General features: G+C 42.4%; 1 protein-coding gene across 1 annotated transcript in view; it reads right to left on the bottom strand.

Annotated features, from left to right (window-relative positions):
• ANK2 (ankyrin 2) overlaps positions 1 to 24,394 on the bottom strand; it is a 155,164-nt gene that overhangs the window by 61,401 nt on the left and 69,369 nt on the right. Inside the window, exons 12-23 of the mRNA XM_056489562.1 lie at positions 22,743 to 22,841; positions 22,473 to 22,571; positions 19,976 to 20,074; positions 19,563 to 19,760; positions 17,813 to 17,911; positions 16,964 to 17,062; positions 15,427 to 15,624; positions 14,324 to 14,422; positions 14,118 to 14,216; positions 11,437 to 11,535; positions 9,203 to 9,301; positions 4,159 to 4,231 (exon numbers count right to left, since the gene is read on the bottom strand). Coding sequence (XP_056345537.1) covers positions 4,159 to 4,231; positions 9,203 to 9,301; positions 11,437 to 11,535; positions 14,118 to 14,216; positions 14,324 to 14,422; positions 15,427 to 15,624; positions 16,964 to 17,062; positions 17,813 to 17,911; positions 19,563 to 19,760; positions 19,976 to 20,074; positions 22,473 to 22,571; positions 22,743 to 22,841 — 1,360 coding nt within the window. The remainder of the gene's footprint in view (positions 1 to 4,158; positions 4,232 to 9,202; positions 9,302 to 11,436; positions 11,536 to 14,117; positions 14,217 to 14,323; positions 14,423 to 15,426; positions 15,625 to 16,963; positions 17,063 to 17,812; positions 17,912 to 19,562; positions 19,761 to 19,975; positions 20,075 to 22,472; positions 22,572 to 22,742; positions 22,842 to 24,394) is intronic.

Here is a 24,394-nt window from a genome sequence, read left to right as displayed (position 1 = left end):
TCAGGTGCTTCTTCAGGAGGAAATATGTGCATGTACAAAGCACTGGATTCTCCCCAGATTTAGCTGCTCATTTCTCATACATACACAGCAGCATTAGCTGCTCCAAGGCCATGTGTGGGGGCACTCAGGAAATTCATTGTTGTATTTAAGCACTGTGGGAGTTTTTCCTTCTAATCACAAATCTGATGCAGCCAGATATAGGATCAGCTGTGAACTGCTTCCTGGAATCCAAGGTCACTACAACGCAGCAGTTCACACATATGACATTTTTTCCATGAACTCTTTTCACACAACAACCTTTGTCTATCCCTTCTCTGCAATTGCAGTGCCAGCACTAATTACAGTTTGGTGTGAGTCAACTTTCCTGATTGTCATCTCAGGCCATGCTGCTCCTGACAGTATTGTCTCACCCTCTACTTCATCCTTTCTAATCCCTTCTGCCTGCAAAAGTTATCTGGCTGGAAAAGAACTCATCAGGACGAAAGAGATTCATTTTCAGACAGATCAGTTCTCTAGGCTGGGTTATCACATGGTGAAACGTTTATCCTGCCAGAATGGAGGATGTGGGGTAGCATGGTTAGAGCTTGACAACTTCTGCAGCAACCAGAATTTGGTCTCAAGCAGACAGTGAAACTACAACTTTTGAATATTAACTGGCAATGAGAAGACTCAAAAAGAAACAAATGAGCATTCTTGAACATCCTGTTTCACTGGTTGTATTCTCTCTCTACAGCACGACATTTACTGCACTATCTCCTATGGGAGTCTCAAAGATAAACCACTGTTGGTTTGTGTTGCAATTATGTCGAGATGGACATGACTGGCATCCTCACCAGTCCTTTATTAAAAACTTAGCATGCCTTCTCTTCTTTCAGGCAGCTCTGACTTCTTCCCTCACAGGCAGCTTCACACAGTACTGACTCCTCCCTGCAAGTTTCCTTCTTCCTTCTACCTGACTGGCTAAACCCCAAACTGCCCCTTACCCTGTCTGTCCCTCACACATCTTCTTACCTTATCTGTCCCTCGCACGACTGCATGCCCCACCCTCCTCATAGCCAGCAGACTCTGGATCTCAAGCTCCAACTCCATATGCAACTGCAACTTAACTTGTGGCCAGCTTGCCCATTCTTTTATAACACCCAACCTCATTGGGCAGGCAAGGCTGTTTCTACTCCTGGGCAATCAGTACAGCTGTCATTCATTGGGAAAGATTGCCTTCTGCACTATCCTTTCAACCTGTCTTCCCACAGGTTTGTGCAGCTCTTCCACCACGAAAATGAGGGCATGGAAAGAAGACAGAGGAGCATATTAATACATGGGAAAATAACAAAGAACCAGGCTCCTGCCTTTTCTAGATTTTCATTGACTCAGCCCTAACAAAGACATTTGCTTGTGCTTAACTTTACTAATTCTGTAGACATCACTGAAATACATTTCACAACATGCTTTGCAGTAATTTCCATTTACTGTTCTAAGGATTCCTCAGGTGCAAAATGTTTCTTTCGTGGTGACAGCTTTAAAGCAACTGAACTTTGCAGCAATACAGCCAAAGTAGATACAATGATAAAAATGTACAGGGTTTTTAGTGCAACTTTATCCAGACTGAGCACTTCTGCTGGCAGGGGTACACACTGCACAAAGCACATCTCAGCTCTGACTATGGGAGTCTGTAATGTAATCCCCATGAACAGGGAATAAAAGGCATTTTAAATAAAAAGTATAATGTGATTCTGTTAAAAACGAAGATTTGATTTTGCAAGTAACATAAAAAGTAAAGAATTCTGAATAACAATTCAGTGGATAAACACAAAAACACCACAACAAAATTGAAGAAGAATCAGTGAGACCAATCAGTGAATCCACTCAAGATATTTTAAAATAGGCTACACAGAGCAGGACCTTCCATACCAAGCTGATAAGCTAAGCTATCTGATAGATATTTGCCTTTTATTTTATACTGCTAAGACTGGATGGATGTTAACTTTGTTTTCAGAACACAAATACTATATTAACACCTGACAGCATACAATTATGCAATATAACAATCTTCCAAGCAAAATGCAAAATACTTATCATCAGTGATGAACATGTTACACAACGGGACCTGAAATACTTTGCTCAAGTACTCTTGTATTCAACTTGACAATTACATAAATACAACTGGCCGGTTTTATTATATATTACATATATAATAAATAAATGTAAATATAGCATTTATTGTATTATAGAAATACAGCAGCACATCAATTTATCTCAGAACATATTGTGTCACTTGGAAGATCACAGAAATCTTAATGCTAGCCTCTTAAGAAGCTACACCACAACAAAAAGGTTCATCCTGTCTATGAAACTAGTTCTGCAGCCTTCCTGTCCCCAGCTGTTTTTAAGTTACTGTGACAAGCACCATCCATGATAGGAGTTCTTGCAGAGAATGTTAATTCAAAGCACGGGAGAGCATTAGTCATGCGGGACAGCCCCTTCAAGTTGTGCCAACACACTCAAGATATAGGTAATAAATCTGAGATTTTCTGGCTTCCCTTCTTCATCCCACCTTTCAGGAAGCACACACTCAGCCACACTTCAAAAGTAACAGAGAGAAGCAGTGTTAGGTACCCAAATTATGCAAATGTGTTGTTTGAACACAAAAAATAAACCAAACAGTCTGAGTTAAACACAAAGAGAAAGTCTGTGGGTCTTACTCCACGAACTCCTGCTAACAGCACCCGTGCCACTACATGCTTCCCCATCACTGAAGGGTTCCTCATCAGAGTGTTTAAAGGCTGTGCAACACACAAATTGGTTTGAGGAAAAGGAACACCCTGGATCAATCCTGCAGAAGCAGGAAGACATACTAGGTTTTCTGGATTTAAAGATGATTCAATGGTAGACCAAAAGACTGGGTGAAAACTAAACAAGGTGAACACAAGGCAATAAGCATTCTAAAGGCAACTCAACATAATAATTACACAAGCAATTAAATGTTTCTTAATCAGAGACAAAGTAGCAAAATAATTTCACTGGTCATGATGCAGCAGAAAATAAATGACTTTGAATCACACTTGTTTGCTCTTGCATTTTAAAACAAAAAGTTGCATCTAGAGCCTAAGCACCATATTTTCTCAAGAGTCTAACTCATTTATCAGCATAAATCCCATTTCTAAAAGCAATACAAGCACTTGTAATTAATGAATGCCATTAACTTTGTGTACCATTTAGAACCACAAGTGCATCTGTCTTCTTTGTAAAAGAAAAATATCAACCCTGCAACCTGGGTTTCAAATTCCCAGGACTTTCTGGAAACTACTCATTCCACAAATTATTTGCATGAAATAATAACAACCACGATAAAATGGTACACACAGAATATTGTAATATTAACATTGCAGAGTGTAAAAAGGAACATAGAATATCCTTCCAAATGTATTTATATTTATTAATACTGCTGTGACTAAAATTTCTAAGAAGTCACTTGCAAATTCTCAGAAAATTATAGGTTTAGGCCATTTCTGCAATTCTGAGCTGTATAGAAGTGTGATATTTTATCACTCCTCCCAGAAGGTCAGAGAAATTTCTTTGGGATGTAGCTAAGTGGTGCAGCACATGTCCTGTCTGTACATGCAAAGGCCTCTGAAACCCAAGCGCCAAACTTACCAGCATGTTGTTACTTTATATCACACCATGTGCATCCTTGAACCCCCTGTGCCAAAAGCTCCCCAAATGGAATGCTCTCCTCACCCCCCACCTTATGCATCTTCTTACACAAATGTTTCCAATTAGGCAAAATTCCTGAATATTTGTATCTGATACAGGTGGCACAGATCCAAAAAAATTACTGCTCGGATTCCTCTTTATGGGAGGGTCAAAGCCAACTTTGGGACAGCTCTATAGTGAAATTTTAAAGCCTAGAGTTGGGAAATGGTCTCATTTGCCAATTTGATTCAGACAAGCTTTTTCTGGGAAAGATGTATGGGTACAGGATTTTGATTTGTCTCAAATTTTGGCGTCTTTTTACAAATACCATAATGATTACATCATTAAAAAAAGAACCTCATCACAAGCACAGCAAAATGAAGATATCAGAGTACTCAAGCAGCTTCTTGAGCCTATATAACAGGTTACATAGGTGATATGGAAAAGGAATCTAGCAAAGTCACTCACCTTCTTCATCTGACACATCCAGGACCTCAGTCATTGTCTCGGGTACATTGAGCTTGTGCTTCTCTGTTACAGTCTGCAAAGACACAATCATCAGTCAGAGGAGCAAAGTTTACAGCAGGGAATTTTAACAGATAGCAGTGGGGTGTGCTGAGGCATTTCATAATGTGTTTCTCCTTCTTCTTTCTTTTTCATCTTTATTCCAGAAGCTCCTATTCTCAGAGCTGCACAAGTTAACATCTCTTCTACCAGAAAAGTACAAAAACATAAGATAATCAGCTGGGCAGAGGAATACAATTTATTTATAAATGGTGCATGTAGAACAATTCAGCTCAATGTTTCCAAGATTATTTTAAAATGAATTAGGTAATGTCTACAAAAGAGCTTCAGAAAATTCGATGGGGCATATGGAAATTATTAAATTGTAAAGCATTTGGAAATGAAGTTATGAATTATGTGAAATTCCTAAACTAAAAAAAGATGTGAAGGATTTACACAGACCACTTGAAACACTTCTCTCCTCACTCCCCCCCACCCCAAGAAAAAGGTAACTACAGCACATATTAATTATATCCTTTTCATAAATCATGTCTATTCCCCCAAAGCACGTACCATCAGGGGAAAAAAATTGTTTGAAGATTCTGAAACATCTTGTGCACCCAAAAGCTCAAACTATTGTGAATGAAGGCAAGTATGGACTGAGGCAGAGTGGGAGGATTCTAGTTAAACATGAGAGCACAGAGCAGAAAAACACCGGAAGGCCGTTGAGGTTTTTTTTATATAATTTTATCTCCATAAATTACTTCTGTGAGGAAACAGAAATTGTCCAGGGGTACTGAATCAAGAATGGGGACATCCTTTGAACATCCAGATTCAGACTAGAGAAGGAGAGGAAGTGCATAACAAGAGAAACTGTAGAAAGAGCAAGATGTGAAAAAGTTGCCTGCAGGGACTCCTTATGATAAAGGGGACAAAATGCCAAGGACTTCAAAATGAGCAGTGATCGGAAGTGCCTTGGTCACAACCAAAAAGTTCCCATTTCCCTGGCTCCTCCCAGCTGAACTGGGGAGCTGCAGAGGGCAGCTGGCCCTTGAGGATGTGTGGGAGCACAGGTGCCCCTCTGGCATGGAGAGCAGTGCCAGGAGACCACATGTCCCCCCGAGAAACCCCCTGTGAGGCAGTGCACACTCCCTGCTGCACACACCATCTATTGTGCATACATTAACTTGACATGCAAAGGAAAGAAAGTGTTTCACAGGAGGGATAATTAAGTCAGCCAAACCCTGAGTCCCTTATGGAATATTCTTTTGGGGAAATGCCTGCTGATATCAAGCAGGGAAGTCAATAGCAGCTTTTGTTGCACAAAACTTACTAGTTATTTCCTGACTCTGTTATGTACTTCTCTGTTTCTAACAAACTGACAAAGCCAGCATTCTTGCCTGTATTGTAAAATACTGCACTTTCATATATAACTATGTTACCAACCATGTAATTACTTTGGAAATTAGTTTTAAAAGTCTGTCTTACGTTTCTGAAATCTATTTAACTCTGACAGCAGTTCCAGTTTACCCTCCTGAGGTACAGGGAAAGAACAACGCCCTTTGCCTCAATTGGCAATCCCAATTAGGCTCCTAAATTCACTCTTCCCCATGAGTAAAAACAACTAATTATTTCTGTTGCAGCAGAACACATGTTCAGGGCTGCAAATTAGTTTATATTCACCGAATGCCCCCATCAACAACACTGATTTTTTCCCCTGTATTCCCACAGCTTTCCTGGGATAGAAATGTCAGGCAGCAGTGGGGTGACAAGGTCAGTGATGACAGATGGGGAGGTGCTATCATTCAGGTGGCACTGACTTTGTCTCTTCAACACCAGAGTTAACAAGTAAGTTGAGCAATCATCTAAGTTAAAGCACAAGCTGCAGGTATAGAGGATGACTGTCCACTTTTCCATCACCCTGATAACCAAGGATTATGGACCACTATATCCATCTATTCATCTATCATCTATTCATCTATTAGGTTTTTATAGGCCCCCATACAAAAACATTTCAGTCTCTAAGGCTTGCAGACACTATTATCTATCTACAGGGAAGCAAGGGAACTTTATTGACTTCCTGGCTTTCCCATCAGTAAGAAAAAAATGACTTCATAATTTAACAATTGAAACAAAGCTTGGAAAAGAGATTCAAGAGAGTGTGTGCGAAGATGCACGTTACAGAACAAAATATCTTCAATGTCATCTTTGGAACACTGAACTCAGCAAGAATCATTAATTCTACATTAATTCTAATCCCAACAATTTCTGTTAGGAATTAATGTTTTTTAAGTAACTTCTAGTGTGATATTAGATTTTTTTTAATTAATAGGCACATCAAATACTCTCAAAATTTAAATCTCTGTCTAGCCCCATGAATGGCCCACATGAAAAGTTGCTCAGTGTGTATTTCTCAAACTCCCTTAGTTTAGTGCCACTGAGAAGTCTATGATGGTGTTTACTTAAGGCTTCTGTAATTCAAGCCTTTCATTGTAAGGCCAGATTTTCATTGTGTGGCATAGAAAAACTCCAATATATAATTCAGGTATGCACACCCATATGTGCTTTCAGCAATGACTTACTCACAGCAGCATACTGCAAACAACCTGAAAGCTCCTCATATATTCATCAGTCCACAAGAAGGCTATGTTTGTCTGTATAAACAGCCCTAAACTTAATTGCATAGCAAGCCTCTAAAAGTCCTGTTTATTCTCATTTCCTATTGCTATCTAATCTTTCAGTAAAAAAAGTGCACTTGATTCTCTCTATTGATATATATTCATGTGGGTCCACTAATAACAGCACTAATGCAAGCAAGAGGAAGATTTGTTCCGAGTTAGAGCAAAGAAAGGCTTTGGCACTGGAGACCTTTTCCTCATCTCAAGTGGCAGTGACTTGCATATCAATCACACATGGGGCTGTGTAACATCCCTGGTGCAGTGCTCAGCCCAGCCTCAGAGAATGAGGTAGCTATGGTGACAGCACCTTCTCTCCGGGCTCAGCGCTGCGCTCAGGTCTGGCAGCATCGACCTCACCATCTGGAGAACCTGAGCGCAGGGAGCACCTGCTACTTAGCCCTCCTTTGCAGGACTTGTTCTAAAGTATGTTTCATCAACGTCCCCTCCTCCAAACACCACCATTCCACACATCCCAGAGGGACAAGGGTTAGATGAATTCATAGCTGGAGAATCTGCTGACTTTATTGAGGGCTCCCACCTGATTTTTAAAGTATGCAGACACAGATCAAGATTTCAGATTTCTCTTAGGTGCAAGCACTAAAGGTCAACTCTGCAAGTAAGTTTCAGTACTTGATTCAGTCCTAAACCTCAGGTATCTGGTAGAAAAAACCACTAATCCTCAATGTTTGAAGAAACATCCAAAGTAAATAACTTGCACGTGTCTTTTCATAGTGCAATTCCTATTATTTCACAGATCTAACACATTTACATGAGACAAGGTCTAAGGCTGCACAGTGAAACAGTGGAAATAAAGGAAATCACTGCTTTTATCAAATAAATGAAAAACCTGTGTCAGGACACAGCATGGAAGATGTAACCAATGTGTCCTCTGAAGCTTATAAATAAAAGAACTAATGTTTCTCAAAAAAATTTTCCCTAGGCTTCCTTTTCCTAAACTTCTGATTAGATACATATGTGTTTATGCAAGTAATTGTGTGATGTGCTATATGATTAAACAAGAACATCAAGTAATAACAACAGAGACACACAGTCTTTACTAAGAGACTTCTGGAATTACACTGGAATTCCTTCTCCAAACCTGACTCAGCCTGATCTTTGTAGGTCATTAATAAATTATGCCTCATTCTATTTGTAACCTTACACCATGTTATCTTTATTGCATCCTACTCTGTTCATGTCAAGTGCAATTTGCTGTCAGCATGCAACAAAATCAAGATTATTTTCCCATTTATTTACAAGAGATTTTTGACTTCTCTTCTTGTAACCCTTTCCATGACTGAGCAGTGGCATCTTTTTAGTAATCTGGGGAATTTTACAGATCTGAGCTCCTAAACACCATCTAGAGCTGATGGGGTTTCTAGACTGTTAAACTTGCACTAAAAAAAAAAAAATCAAATAAAATTATTAAGCATGACTTTACAGCAGTGTTTCAAGAAAAATGCAGTAAGCAAGGCCTTTAATTATTAATTAATTAAATTAATTAAATTATGCAGTTTTTCTAATGTTCTCCCTTCCTATCTGCTATGACACTTGTACATGGGAAGTAAAAGTGCAAGAAGCGAAAAAGTCCCCTCAGGGTGTCTAAACAGATCAGTTTTTCCTGACTTAAAGCTGCAGTACCACCTTGCTGTAATATTCAGCACACACTGTTCATGAATTCTGATGTCAAAATACAGACTCCAAGAGTGTGGAGCACTGAGAGGACTGAGGCCATACGGAAAGATCCTCTGCATTTTGGAAAAACAGGATCTGTTTGAACTGGAAGTGACTTGAGTAAGAAGATGATAGATGTGATTCACAGCCATCCAGTGAGCATCATTAGGCTTGGCTCCAGGCCCTGGCTGGTGCAGTCCAAATGTAGAGATGCTGGAAGCATTGAGCCTCATGAGGTGTCAAAAGTGTGGAGATGTAAGGCCGAATGGGAAAGAATAGATGAAAAGAGAAACAGAGAAAGAGGGCAGGATCTAAACAACAATGCACAAACTTCTGGAAAGTCTGGGTTTGCAGCTCAGACCCAGCTCTAGAAACAAGTTTTACTCTGAATTGTTGTTTTCCATCGGTTTCCACACAGATTTTGTGCCCTTGCTCAGGGGAGCCTGCTGCCTTACACACACTTCTACATGCTTATAAGATACAATCAAAGCACTGTAGCAAAAATGCAAGAGAAAGGGAAAGGGAAAGGGAAGGGGGGGAGCTAAAACTCCCCAAACAAAACAGGAAAGGAAAGAGATGCACAGAGAGCCTGAGAGAAGAGCAGAAAGACAGCACTGAGTAAAGAAGAGCCACACTCAAATGCATTTGCAACTCACAGTTGTGGTGGTGGTGATCTCCTCCGTTACAACCTTCAGCGTATCGACCACGGAGATGTATCCCAGGCGCCTGGCGATGGCTAAGGCTGTGTTGCCATTCTGAAGGGAAGAGAGAGGGGGAGAGCGCTGAGAGAGAGGGAGGATTGTGATGTGAACCAATGAGATCACTCTCCAGCCTGCATGAGCCAGCATTTCCATCCAAAACAAGGCACAGCCTAGGAAAATCACGGCTTTTTTACCGTTACATCTGACTCTGTCTTTGTAACTTCTTTAAGACTATAGCCCCAATTGCCATGGTAACACAACACACTTACATCTGCCAGCGATTCCAAATACTACAGAGCTGTATGGTTTAACCCTTCAGGGCTCACATTTCACTATACTGCATGTCTTGCCTGTATAAGTTTGGGATTTATTTTGCAGAAGTACTCTTCTAAAAAGTAAAAAGTATTTTAACTTTTTACAGTTTCACTCCCACTTGAAACTGTTACACCTTTATCAGGTACAATTCCTTAACTGGGGAATACAAAATTACAGCTGTGTTGTCCACATATACTCCTATTCCTTCATACAACAAAAATGTACTGCCATTAGTTCACAAAAGCTCATGATTTATACAAATACAAACCACAAAAGGCGTGTGGGTGAGGAATATACTTCCATTTAAGCGTATTTTATTGCAGTTTGAATGTTCATAACATATAGAGACATGTCATTCATCAAGTGGACACTACAATAATTTAGCAAGAGTTTAGGCCCATTTACTCCCATTTCATCTCCTGGAACACTGGCAGTCCACAGTCCCTGTGTCACTTAGCTTCGGGAGGGGAGGAAGGCTTGTGTTCCATGGTGCTTTGTGAAGGGTTCTACACAGAACTGTTCCATGCTATTTTGCACTGAACCAAAGGACAACATGCTGGCCTCCTGAGGAATCATGGACTGTCACTGTACTGCTCTTTGCATGGAAATTGTTTCTCTTGTGACCTCACTGCACCTTGTGCAGGGTTTATCAGCCTGAGAGCTCTCTCTTCTTTAGCAACAACCTTAGTTATCTATAATTTAAATTCTTCTCTATTAGTCTACCTCAGCCACCCTGAAGCAACACTGAGTTTGTGGATTAAAAGCAGAACAGATCGGCATCTTCACAGCACAAATAATTTGACTCCTACTGTCACTTGCACATTAGCTTCTCATACACCACTCCCATATCTCCCTGCCAGATGTCTCAGGTTGAAATTCTCTCTTATCTCAAGCCAGAGGTTGCTCTGTGTGGACAAGGACAGATTGAGTAACTGAAGAAGCAGCCAACTGTGCAGCAAAGACACATCTCTAAGGCTGCTTGGACTTGGGTTAGATCTGGGCAGGACAGCCCCAATATAAGGACTGAAATCAAGTCAAGAGACCCTCAGCTGAACACCCCAAACAGTACCTACAGCCCCAAAAGCTGACTGCAGTGGTCTCTCACTTGACAATCCAGTGCACAAACTGGTATTTTGGATAACTTCCACACAAGATTAGTCCATGTGATTGTTCCAGGATCAAACACAGTGCCAATGCTGAGTTAAGCACGTACACTAAAGGCATACAGAAAACTGATACACTCTGGGGAATGACAGGAGTTTTGGACACTCTGGCAGTGTTTTAATGATTACCCAATTAGAGGTGACTAATAACAACATCAACGTGAAATACGCAGTCACATTCCTGGCTGGCTGACTACGGAGAAGGATCTGTGCCAGGACCTATTGACGGTCTTTGAGGAGGGATTAACTCCACAGAGTTCATTGAGATGAACTCAGTAAGAACCTGAAACCAACCCAGTGGATTGAGGGACAGAAATTTAGGTCTAAATTAAACAACAAAAAAAATCCAACAGGTTCTGAACTACTGCCCTTGATTTTTATGGGCAAACCCCTTCTGGAGATATCAATTACCAGAGAGAAGTGTTGAGGAGGAGGGAAACTGAGCAAGCCTGGCACAAACAGCTGTGGCCAGTCTGATCCTGCAGCTCAGGAATCTGTTTCTGTGCCTCACATTTAGCTTAGTGCACAGTTAGGTCAGATGTGAACTACCTTAAGAGGATAAGGAAAAGCAGAGGAAATTACATTTCCACATATGACAACCAGCTGTATGAGGAATACTTTCACCAAAACAACAGCTTGCTCTCAAGCCCTAAGGAAGGAACTAAGAGAAGTGTCCAGGGAAACAAGTTCCTGGTGGCACATCAGACTTACCGTGGTGATGGCGTTGGGCTTGGCCCCGTGCTGCAGCAGAACGTTGATGATGTGAGTGTGGCCTTGCTGAGCAGCCTGGTGAAGAGGGGTGTAGCCATTCTGTTATCCACAGCGGTGACAGCAAAAGCAAACAAAGAACAAGAACCGATCATCAGATCAGACATTTCATTTTGCTTCCTTCTGCTCCTTTGGAGTCATTTCAAACATAAATCATGACAGCAATCAACTCAAAAATAACAAACCTTCAGTAATAATGATTCTCCTTCCCCAGATTAATGAAAATATAAGGGAAGGTAGTATTCTTATACAAAAATCATTTCTCTCACAATAAAAGAAATCTATGAAAACACATTGCTCCTCCGTTTTCTAAATCAGAGGAAGGAACAATGAGGAAAAGTAAAGTTAAAGGGACATGCTGAGGCCACAGAATCATAGCTGAGGCAGAGAACCTTCCTCTTCCTCTCACATCCTAGTTTTCAATAGAGAGCCCAAGACTTGCCTTTAAAGTATCTAAGTCAATTTATAAAACATCATTTTTAACAGCTGTGATTAAAGCCAAATTGCTTTTTAAAAGGCTAACAACATATACCTATTACAGATGTCAATCAATTTCAGCTTCACTTTGCCTCCAAAAGGCTGAACCTAGCTGTAATTACACTTAGGAACTTGCACACAGTGTCCACCTTAACAAACATGCTTAGTTCAAGATACTCATCTGCTCCAGTCGTTTGTTCTCATGTCACACAATACAGAAACATAACCAAAATGTGCTTAAGCTGGCTGATCTGAGATGGTATTGTGTAAGTCCAGTCAGGCAATTGATTTACAAAATTATTCACAATTAGCTTTGAAAGGAGGCGGAGAAGAAAGTGGAAGAAAACCCTGTGTTGATCTCCCTGTACACTTAGGTAAAGCCTGGGGCAGGCTCTGAAAACGTGCTCTGAAAGTTAGCTCTACTACAAACAAATAGATGCCGGCAATGCTTTGCACTGCTGATTAGATGGTGATAGCTCAGGACTGGTACAGATCTTACACTGACAGTGTGAGCGTGAGGACTACTAAGAGCTACTGCTTAAAGTAGGTTCTAGTGGAAAGTAGATTCACCACCTTTACTTGAATAGCACAGTCCTTCAAAAATAGAATTCATGTGCTCCTTGCACAAAGCACTGTGAAAGCCCAATCTGCAACAGGGGTTATTCGATCTTTAACATGCCTATCCTGAATTCATTCTTTATTAGGATTCATTCTTTAAACTGAGTCCACAACACCAGTTGACAGATTGCCAGTATTTTTAGTGGTCCCTAGCGGTGAGATTTTAGAGAATTGCTTCCTTATACAAACTTGCTGACTATAATAAAACTATTTTAAATAAGTAAAATACCTGGGTGAATGGAATCATAATCTGTCCCAGTGGCCCTTTAAACACAAAGAGACACCTAATTCTAAAGACACAACTTTGTCTGTCCCTTGAGTTAGCCTCCAAATACCTCAGATGAATGTCTTGGCAGCTATAGTTTGGATCCCGCTAGTGTCTGCTTTATTAATTCTCATCAGCTGTTTTTCTAGTAGTGTTGCCTTTTCTTTTGGAATCCCTGAGTTTTGCCCATTGATTTTGGGTGATCCCATGAGGGAAGAGCCAGAATCTTTTATTTATTTACTTGTCTGTTTCTTACCACACTAAGCTGTAACCACAGTGACAAAATAATGCTACTTCAAGAAATTAATCATCCTATAGGTCCCAGCTGGGGACAGGGGATCTGACCAGAGGGACCAGCAGACTACAAGCCAGCTATTTTGATAGGATTTTAAAAATACTATCAGTGGGCTGCTTCCGTTGATCCCAAGGCATCCAGCTTGAAGCCAATAATTGCCTACAATCAGCTTTAACCAAGCTGGAGCCCTACAGCTCCTGAGTTAGCCTTCTCTTTCTGAAAATGGTGATGTGATGATTTCTGGGATGCAATACACTGTTGCTGTCACCAGAACCTCTCTTTGTGTTCTCAGAAGATACACAGCTCTTGCTACAAAATGCATCCCATGTGGCTGGTGTGCCCACCAGTTTATCCCCAGAGAAACTATTGAAGTCAGTGGGCTTTGTTCAGACTTTGGCTACAGGAAGTCAGGCCCATTTCAGTATATCTGTTCAGATTTCAGCATAGCCAGATTCCCCTCAGAAAACCCCAAACTCTCCTTGAGTAAACCACATTCCCTTACCACAGCTGCTTCCTCTCCCAGAGTCATCCCACCCACACCCTGAACAGCAGTAAGTCTTCCCACTCTTCTCCCAGCATATTGGAGAGAACCTGGCATCACCCTCAAAGTGATGGTGTCTCAAAATTGTTACTAGTTTGGCAGCATAGTGGTATTACAGTAGTGTAAACCATGTGGAAATGAGATCAGGGACAATCTTTCATTTGCTAGTTTTGCAAGTAATAAGAAAAACCAATTAAATTGATTGTCTGTAATTTTTTCATACACACAGAGTTATCTGACTTTTCTTTCCTAAACACCACACCATGAGATGGAGCTGACGGAGAGCATTCCATTACAGCTACCAAATGTTGACACTTCACATGCCATGGTTAGAGTCCCCAAGGGAAAAATCACATGTGTCATGTAGGAGTGTTGGATTACCATGTTCAGAATAAAGAGCAAAAGCAAAGCAATGGAAAATTCTTTACCTTTGTTTTAGCATTGACATTTGCTCCGTGCTTGAGGAGAAAATTCACCATTTTGATGTTTCCATAGTGACAGGCCACAATTAAAGGTGTATAACCAAGCTACAGGAGGAGAACAAAGAAGTAAAACTGCAAGCTCAGTGGAACATTCCTTGGACAAGGGTAGCACCCTTTGGCGTGCTAGAGACAGCAGCCACTCTGTGATTTACCTTTGTCTGAGCATCCTGGTTTGCACCGTGTTTGGTGAGGATCTCAGCTACATTCACTTTATCCTCTTGAGCTGCAAGGTGTAAGGATGTCAGTCCAGCCTGGAGATGGAATGTAACAAGTAAGCAAACAAGCAGATAGAAGTAAGAATAAAACCCTACTTCACATAAGGAAAAAATCTAGACTTTCCCACTTCCTCATCTTTAAAACATGATCAGATCCTAACTATAGCTTCTGAGTATGGGTGGTGTTTTTAAACAAAGTAGCATTGATGTCACTCCTGTTGTAGCTGACAAACGACTCCAAAACAAATACATCACCACAACCATAGCGGAAAACTCTCAGGCATGAATGCTCAAGATTTTCTACAATAATGTAATTTGGCAAGCTGAGAAGCCCATTAATAAAATGTGCTTCCCACTCCTCAGACAGAAGGGGGAACCTTGACAACTGCAGGCACAAGCCAGATGAAGACATTAACTCCAGAAATAGATCCCATTCAAGTGCCAGGGGAAAGGATGCAGCCTTTAGCTGACAGCTCACTGTGATCATGCACAGTGCTTTCCCGTGAACAAGGCACTGAACGAATTTTGTATAAGAAATTAAAATCACCTTGTTTCTATTAGCAGAATATATTAACTCCACGCAAGGAGATACCTGAGCCTTCCATTCTAATTTGTATGAGCAAAAGCTGCAGGCTTTTCACCTGCATAAATAAGATTTGCATATATCCCTGGATAAACCCACTGACCCATGAAGACTTACAGTAATGGTCTGGGGATTTTTTGATGACATTGTTTTTTGTAAAAAAGCTGTCATGCACAGTCATTAAAAATAGTTTGGAAAGGTCTTCCATATAATTTTCATTAGTCTACTCCTGTAATACAGTTGTTTTCTTATTTGCCAGAGAATGTAAATTTCTTCACTTTTCACTGAAGGACAAAGACATGCACAGAAGAACCTTTGCTGGTGAGAGCGCTGAATTATTTCAGATTGGAGTTCTCAGGTTTCTGGTACAGGTTGTTAAACCCGCCCAGGGACACAACGCTGCACGTTACTGGATGCTCCTCCCACCCACACGACTGTGTTTCCAATTGTGAGTTACCTTTGTTGCGACGTGGATGTTGGATCCTTTCTCCAAAAGCAAAGTCACCATGTCGGTGTGACCTTCCTGGGAGGCCAAATGAAGTGGGGTAACTCCCTGCTTGGTCAAAATGTTGGTCTCAGCCCCGTAGTTCAGCAGAGTGGTAGCTATCTGCATCTGGTTTTTCTTGGCAGCGATATGCAGAGGAGTATATCCATTCTGGCACCAGACAAGAAAAAAAAAGAGAATTAAGTTACCACAACAGCCATGTAAGCCTAAGAAGTTGGGCACCATAAAACAGTATTATTTGATGTTATGCCTGCCATCAGAGATAAGAGTTCATTAAATTTTCAAGGCCAGACATGTCCCACATGGGCCTGCTGTTGTGTTGCTTTGTCCGTCTGTTATTTTCATCGCCTAAACCAGAACAAAGCCAGATCTCATCAGGGTGGACAAGACTGTTCCACCAATACCTTCAAATCATTCCAAGCTTGACACCTACATTTTGTACAACCTATGTTGTAAATAATCCCTTTTGACTGGTGGTTTATATCCCCTGTGATGAGTGCACACCCTTCATCACATTATGCTTTTTCAGAGCATGTGGGTAGAGATGTGTTTGCATACAGAATTTTGATACGTGTCAGTTACAGGCTGGAAACAGCAATGGGGTGGAATGTTTTTGTGATCAAATTTATCACTTAAGCACAGAAGAATGGCATTTTCTGGCAATAAAACAACTTCCTAATTGTTTTATAACACCCCATGAGGGAAAAAACCTGGGTGCCAGCACACAGGTCCTGTGAGGGGTGCTTGGCTGGGTTGGCCTGTGGTTTTGTTGCTGGGTCTTTTTAAGTGGGAGTTTCCCAAACTATCCTGCTTTCTATGCACTGCCATGGAAACCACATTCCCAATACAGTCCCTGAGCTTTTCCGGAAAGCCTGTAGATGAGCAGCCTTGCACAGGGCAGGACAGTCTCTGGTGTTGCACCCATCTGGTCACCATTTTCCCCTTTTAGTAGCTTTTCTTTACACAGCAATAGCACAACACCACTCCTGGAATGATTTGTGTGCATGGTCAGAATACACATTTCTAAAGTCACTGCTAATATTACACAATAGTGAGGCGACTTCCAGCTGCAATCAAAGCTCCGACGGGGCTGGGTCCCCTCAGGGCTCCACAGCGTCCCCTGAGAGCTCCCCTCACCTGCACAGTGATACCACAACACCACTCCTAAACCCAGAATAAAATTTCTAATGTCATTGCTAACATTGCACAACAGTGAAGTGACTTCCAGCTGCGGCTGAAACTCTGGTGGGACTGAGTCCCCTCAGCGTCGGGGCTCCCCTCAGGGTCTCCTCGGGGCTGCCCTCACCGAGGCAGCGACCCCACGGCGCCGCTCCTAAACCTGAAATGAATTCCCCCTGTGCTCACTCCCCGTATGCCCGGTCAAAATACCCATTTCTTCCGCCTCTGCTGGCGCCGCACAGTAGCGAACAGCCCCGCGGCCGCGCCGGGCCCGCTCCCCCGGGGCTCCCCTCACGGCGGGCGGGCTCACCTTGGCGGTCGCGTGAGGCGAGGCGCCCTTCTCCAGCAGCAACAGCGCCACCTTCTGGTTGTCGTAGTGCGCCGCCACGTGCAGCGGGGTGAGGCCGTTCTGAAAGGGCGGGTCCGGTTAGCGCGTTACGGGGGCGCGGGACACCGGGAGCGGGACACCGGGGAACGGGACACCGGGAACGGGACACCGGGGAACGGGACACCGGGGAACGGGACAATGGGAGCGGGACACCGGGAGCGGGACACCGGGGAACGGGACAACCGGGGAGCGGGACACCGGGGAACGGGACACCGGGAACCGGGACACCGGGAACGGGACACCGGGAGCGGGACACCGGGGCGGGACACTGGGGAACGGGACACCGGGAGCGAGACGGAGGTGAGCTGGGATGGGAGGGTCCAGGGGGCTGCAAGGGGCAGAGGGGACGCAGGGAGGGCAGTGGGGATGGACAGCAAGGCCATGGCAGGCAGCCGGCTGTTAGTGGGGAGAAGCGGCACACCAGGCGAACCAGGGCGGCAGCAACAGGCTTTGTTCATGCCTCACCAGGGGAAACTTGGGCTTTGCCCCTATGTTTATCCACTGGGAATTCAGGCAGCTTGATGGAACCGGTGCTTCCTGAGCCACAGGCACACAGCTGTCCCCAGAGAAGCCATGCTGCCTCTTACCATGGACCCCAAACTCAACATGCTGGGCAGCAGCACTTGGACATCACCCAGGGCAGACACGACCCCAACAGAGCCACAGCCAGCATGCAAAAGCAGCTGCAGCCTTCTTGGGGTGCATGTTTCACACAGTTCTTCGTTAAGGAAGAATCCAACACACTTCTGACATTTTCTTCCCCAGCAGTACCTTGCCAGCAGAATCAGGAGAGGCACGACGCTGCAGCAGGAGCTTTGCCACTTCCAGGCTCCCATATTTGGCTGCCACATGTAATGGTGTGAATCCCTTCTGAAAATTTCCAGGAGATAAACCACAGATGTTTGTGTTAAAGGTCATGCTGACATCTCTTGTTTAAGAACTATCTGTTAAGCACTTACTCTTTAACCTCAGAACCAATACCAGTGCTCTTGAAAGCACTTTGAGAAGCATGAAAGACATGAAAATACTTTCCCTTTCATTATTCTTCCCTATTTATGTGCTCTCAGGCTGGCAGACATTTTATCTGATACAGACTGTACTAGCAACACACACTGTGTGGGAGCAATAAAGGCACTTCTTCAAATTTACACGCCAAACCAGCTGCACCTTTTTTTGTTCCATGATGACAGCTTTACAAGTATTTCCTGCATCAGTCATTGTCAGAAACAAGGAAACACCAATTAAATTCATTGGGAAAAAACCTCTTTGCCTGTTTTAATTTTAAAAAACTGGTAAGGAAAGCTCATGGATCTTTAACAGTAGGTGGCAGCCTGCACTGCTGCCTGACAGGAATTTTTGGAAGCTGCAATGACCTATTTGCCTGGCACATAAGTGATGTTTAACGTTTATTATCATCATCATTTACTTCCACTAATCCCACCTCAGAAAGAGTTTATATTGGGTAATCTCAAACATTTTCAGTTCACAAATCACAGGTCTATAAAAATATTTTCTAGTGGGCTCCGTCTTATCCTATCCATAATTATAGAATGTTCCTGCAATACTAATTGCCATCAAGCAATATGGGAAATTAGGAAAGTATTTAGTGTATTTTTAGCATTCTAATGTGATTTAACAGCTGGATAAAAGGAGAACAGCAAGCCCTCCCAGTAATCCATGGATCATAATTTGAAAATTGCTGGTTTAGTCTTTTAAACCCTAGAAGACATGCCATTGTTCATAAACATGTTTTAATCTCCAGCTGTAAAACCAAGGGTACTTTTATAAATAGCGAAAATTACGTGATTCTCACTTACCAAATGCTTTAAATTTGGAAAAGATATCTTGGTATATAATTCTCTTCACAGCTATCTACTTTCTTACATATTCATCTCTCTGTTAGGAATCTATCGGTACCATTTTTGGCTAAAAAACCCACTAGTGATTCTGGAGAGCATTTCTTTTATAATCCCAGACAAAATGGCCTGTTGTGTCACATGACACCTCATTTTAGAGCCACTGAAAATAGATCCAGCATTCGATGTGACTGGGTAGATGGTGACTTTCACGTTTTGGGAACATTCCTTTCAGCTAGCACATGGCAGAATTATTTTGCTGTTTAAGTAAATAAGGTATTGAAGAATAAAAGGAGGCCCCTTCATAAAAAATGTGTCATTGGCATTCCCTTTTCTTTTTTGGAAATTCTGCTCAAAAAAGCTGTGCCTGTAAGACAGAGGGAAAGGGAGAAACAAGGACATTTTAAAGCTATTGGGACCGTGTATTTATCAAGATCTGCATTTGGCTTCAGTGGCAACCAAACCAAATTTTAGACGACAGCAAAGTAAGTTGAAATTTGATTAACTTGTGATACATTACTCTCGTCCACTGGCTTGTAGCCAATTAAATAAGAACACAAGAAAAGGCCCAAACTATTTGAATTTCTCAGTGTGCAAGTGCACTGCTCACGGAACAGACCTGCTCCTGTGCCACTGGCACAGGGCTGTGCAGTGTTTTGCCTTACCTTGGTGGACATGGAGTGCGAGGCGCCCGCCTCAAGGAGCACGGAGGCGACGTCGAGCTGCCCCTCACGGGCAGAGATGTGCAGGGGGGTGTAGCCATTGGTGGTGGCAGCGTCGGGGTGGGCCATGTGCTGAAGCAGCAGCTGCACAATCTCTGTCTTGCCCAGGCGAGAGGCGATGTGCAGTGGGGTCTGTTCTTCCTACAACTCAAATCGAGTGGGTCGTTAGCGCTACGGAGCCACCCTGAACACTGCACCCTCCTTGGGCCCCACAGACCTTCCTATGCATCTGTCTTGCAGAGTCATAGGAAGTGATAACAGAAAAAAATGGAGTAATGGAGGAGAGGAAGGTGGTGAGTAATTCCTTCAGCCAGCATTTTAAGAGGAACGAAAAACATTGTAAGCAAAACACCTACCCTGGCTCGGGCATCAACCAGGGCCCCGTTCCTCAGGAGGCAGCGAACCACTTCCACCTGCCCGGCACGCGCTGCCATGTGCAATGCAGTTTCTCCACGCTGCAGGAAAGCAGAAGCATTTCAGTGTCCTAAACTTCCACAAAGAAAGATCTTTGCCAGTGCAATCCCACCCATGAGAACTGGTGCTAAGACCCATCCTTCTGCCAGCTGAGACTATGGTTTCAGCCCCAGGGCGGGGTGTGAGTGTGTGACGGTACTCGGGAATGCCTTGGATTGCCAGCTGGTCAATCCCAGACAAACATAGCCTCAACCACTGAGAGACAGAACGAAATCCCAGTTTAGGAAATTCTGTCAGACTTGCCCTGGTCACATATGTCCCTCAGCATTCTATGTAACACAGCATCAGCTCATGTGCCACACAGGAGATTAGAGCACACTGACCCTGTCTCCCTCTAGGGATTGTGCGGCACAGGAGCGTCAAGATGGAAGGAGAAAATTTTCCAGATGGTCCCTTCCTGCACACTGTGTGGAGCTGGCAGCATTAAGAGGCCTTGCAATGGCTGAGCACAACTCAGCACATGAAATGTGTAAAATCTGTACTCAGCAGTGTGGCTCAGTCTCCAGGCTGTGGAATCAATCTTATTTCAAGCCTTTTGTAGCTCACAGAATTTAAATATGAGATTTTGGAAAGCTGACTGAAGTGATATGGAATTTCAGGTCAGGAATATTCAAAGCATTTACTTTTTGCATAGGTTTTCAAAAAAACGCTTAAAATGAGGATTCCTTGAGGACAGCATTCCTAGTTTAATTGGGCTCTGTTCTTTGAATGCAGTCTCCCAAGGTGGACTGAAAAGGTCCCTGTGCAGCTCACCAGCATCTGGTAAATCAGGTCCTGGGGCAGCTCCACAACCTGGAGCTCTATTCATCTGTTATTTTATGAGAAAACAGCAGGGCCCACCATTTCTTTGTGTTAATTTTTCACATTTCTTACACCAGAGCTGGAGAATAATCTGTTGGCAGGCCTTTCTCCCTTCAACTACCAGTTAAACTGCAGCTGCCAAAATGGACACTCTGGTCAAGACCTTTTACACCAGAATCAGGAATCATGTCTTCTTGTCCTCGTCTAGATGTAGGGAAAGAAGCAGCCTTAGCTTGCCTGCTAACAGGGACTTGTAATTACAGAACGCCCTCTTCACCAAGGGTTGACTTACCTTGTCATTTTTAAATTAACACTGTATTATCAGCTGTGATTAGTAGGAATGCAACAACAAAATCCCACAGCCCTAGCTACAGATCTTAATAATTCCATTTTATCACCTGAAGAACGAGCTGTTTAATATGTGAAAAACATTCTAAAGGTAAAATTTCTGCAATGACCCCTTTTGTGCTTGAGTTGGCAAAGCAGTTTAGGTTTTGGAAACTGTAATTCAACAGAGAACCTCAGCTTACCAAGTGAAAGCCAAGACACCTGTGTAGCAGAAATTTGCATACAAATGCCTAGTAACACAATATTTCTAACTGCTTCCTCACAAATTTTGTGTTGGTTTTTTATTATCAATAAAGTTCTTATATAAAGATTGCTTCCATAACAAAATATGAAAAGTCTGTTTCAATCATTCACATAAATAATTCTGCATGCTAACAATTTCATTGAGTTCCATGTAAGTATTTTCTAGCTGAGAGAAACAAATGAGTCCAGTGTACCAGGATTACTAAATTGTTGTTGTTTTTGTTGTTGGAAACATTTACCTGTAACCTTATGTACTAAAAAAACCTGCTTTCCAAGTACCGGTGGTCCTAAGTTGAATATTTATTTGTACTGACAAATTCAAACAGTAAAGTATCTTATGAAATACATCTCAGAAAATTATAATGCTGTTTTTGTTGAAGTTTTTTGGTTTTTTGGTTTGGTTTTTTTAGTAACTAAGCTGTTGGTATACAAACACTGATTTCTATGGTAAGTCAGATTCTGCATTTTGTGTTAAATCCCAAAGGTCACATTTTCCAGATTTAATCACCAGTTCCTGCAATTTCCTGTCTAAGAGGAACATCCTGAGCTTCCCAGTTTTGCTTTTTGTTTAATTGTTGGGGTTTAAGCATTTTATGCTCTTTCACTGACAGGAATGACACAATTTCATGGCAGCCAGTGAAGTTCTGCAGACAGAAATTAGAGCCATTTGGACTCGAATTTCATCCTTCAGAAGAGAAACACAGACTGTGGGATTTGGCTTATAATCCGTTTTGGATGTTTTTGGTGAGCTTTGTCTGTTTCTAAGGAAAACTTTACCTACTCAAGCATTGTTGTAGGAGACAAGAAACCAGAGACGGCTTATTACACCTGCAGCCATCACTTTCCCCTCTTCACTAGAAATGCTACAATAACTTGCCCTAAAATGCAAAAAAGTATCATTAAAATGTGACCTCGGGTTGAGCTACATGGTAACCAGAAACTTTGTGTGGGTCCAGAGCAGATGGTTCTAGTGAAAGCCATACTCACAATGTTAGTGACATCGGGAGAGGCTCCGTTCTGCAGCAGAAGGAGGACTATGTTCAAGTGGCCCATAAATGCAGCCACGTGTATTGGTGTGAGGCCCGACTGCGAAACAAAGCGAGAGCAGTTTTACTCCTCTGCACGGCTGCAGCGAGGGGCTGCTTCGTTTCAGTAAAACACAGAAAGCCAGGCACGACACAAAGAGACACAGAAAGAGGGAAGCAAAAAAGGAGAGAGAGAAGGAATGTTTCTGCAGGACATGAAACATTGTGCTACCTCTGTTATAGCTTGGATTGAAGCCCCATATTTCACCAGGAGTTCCATGACTTTGATGCGATTTTTCTTGCAGGCAATGTGCAGTGGAGTAAAACCATTCTGTGCAAAAGACAGTGATGTTAGTTAGGAAAACATGCAGCTACTCTTCCCACACAGCTTCCTGCTGGCACTCAGGGAGCACAAGGGTTAGACTACCACAAGCAACTGGTCTTTAGGCACAACAGGTTATGAATTGCAGACATCTCCCACTATCTGAGGCACAACAAAGCAGTGCTGCTGCTTTCTTCCCAGGCAGGAGAGAGAAAGGCAACCTCTGCCTCCACACTTCACGTACAGATATGCCTGTCCTGACTGCATGTGTGTGTGCATGTGCTTCCTGAGGCTGCACACACGTCTGTGAGGAGCACTCCCAGTGCCTTCCAAGACTGCCTCACACAAGGGGAATCTAAGAAATTACAGTGGGCACTTTAGAATCAGTGCCTTTATAAAGCATTTCCTATACCTCTCTAGCAGAATAATGGAATCACAGAAGGTTTGGGTTGGAAAAAACCACCTCATTCCACTTCCTACCATGTGTAGGAATGCCTTCCACTATCCCAGGTGGCTCTAAGCCCCATCCAGCCTAACCCTGGACACTTCAAGGGATGGGGCAGCCACAGCTTCCCTGGGCAGCCTGTGCCAGGGCATCCCCACCCTCACAAGGAACAATTTCTCCCTAATATCTAACCTAAAACGACTCTCTTTCAGTTTGAAGCCACTTAAGTTGAGAAAGAGAGAGGAACAGGGCACTTCATCCAGATTCCACCTTAATCTATCTCTTTACTTGAAATCTAAGGATCTGTGAGTATTTATTTTTATATTGACACATCAACCTAAGGCGTAATACCCGTGTTTGTGTGTGTATGTTCTGAAGTACCTTGGATAAAGAATCACCCCTTGAGCTGATGAAGGTTAATGCAGGTTAAGTGTGCCTGAAGCTGAACAAACACATTATTCACCACACATGAACATTTTAGTGAAAAGCACAGGTAACATTTTTTTAGATAATGTTGAAAAATTGCTGCATTTTCTAATGAAAAGCATCAATATTGCCAAACAATCAACCAGCAGTAACCAGAACCTAGCAGTGAAATTTTAGTTTATGGGAAGAGATAATCACATGACAGTTATTCTACAGGCTGCTTCTATTAAAGGAAATGTTAATTACTAATTCATTTGAAGGTGCTTTAAAGCATATGCACATTGAAAAAGCTGAGAACTCACACAGTGCTTGTATCCCCAAAGCATTTTGCAAACATTAACAACTATTTTTTTAAATGTAGCTGAAAATGAATTCTTTGTAATATTTATTCCATCACTGAACTTGGCTGAATATTTTTACTGTTTCTCCAATTTCTAAAGAAAGAATCAAAATCATTTGATATTTTACCTCCTACACAACATCTCTCAATATATTTCATAGGGAGTTTTACTGTTTCAGAAGTTTCCATATTTTTCACTGAATTTTACCACCTCAGTTGATTTAATTTTGCTACTTCTATTTAAGTCAGGAACAGTTTGATGGGGGAGAGGAGAAGGCAGATAAAAAGTGTATCACTAACAGGAATTATGAGCTTCATTTAATATATTAAACACTATCAACAAGCCAAAGG

This window comes from Oenanthe melanoleuca, chromosome 4 (assembly GCF_029582105.1).
Source record: "Oenanthe melanoleuca isolate GR-GAL-2019-014 chromosome 4, OMel1.0, whole genome shotgun sequence".
Classification (NCBI taxonomy): Eukaryota; Metazoa; Chordata; class Aves; order Passeriformes; family Muscicapidae; genus Oenanthe; species Oenanthe melanoleuca.
The sequence above is the reverse complement of the archived record's forward strand: the minus strand, read 5'-3'. Positions and strand labels throughout refer to the sequence as shown.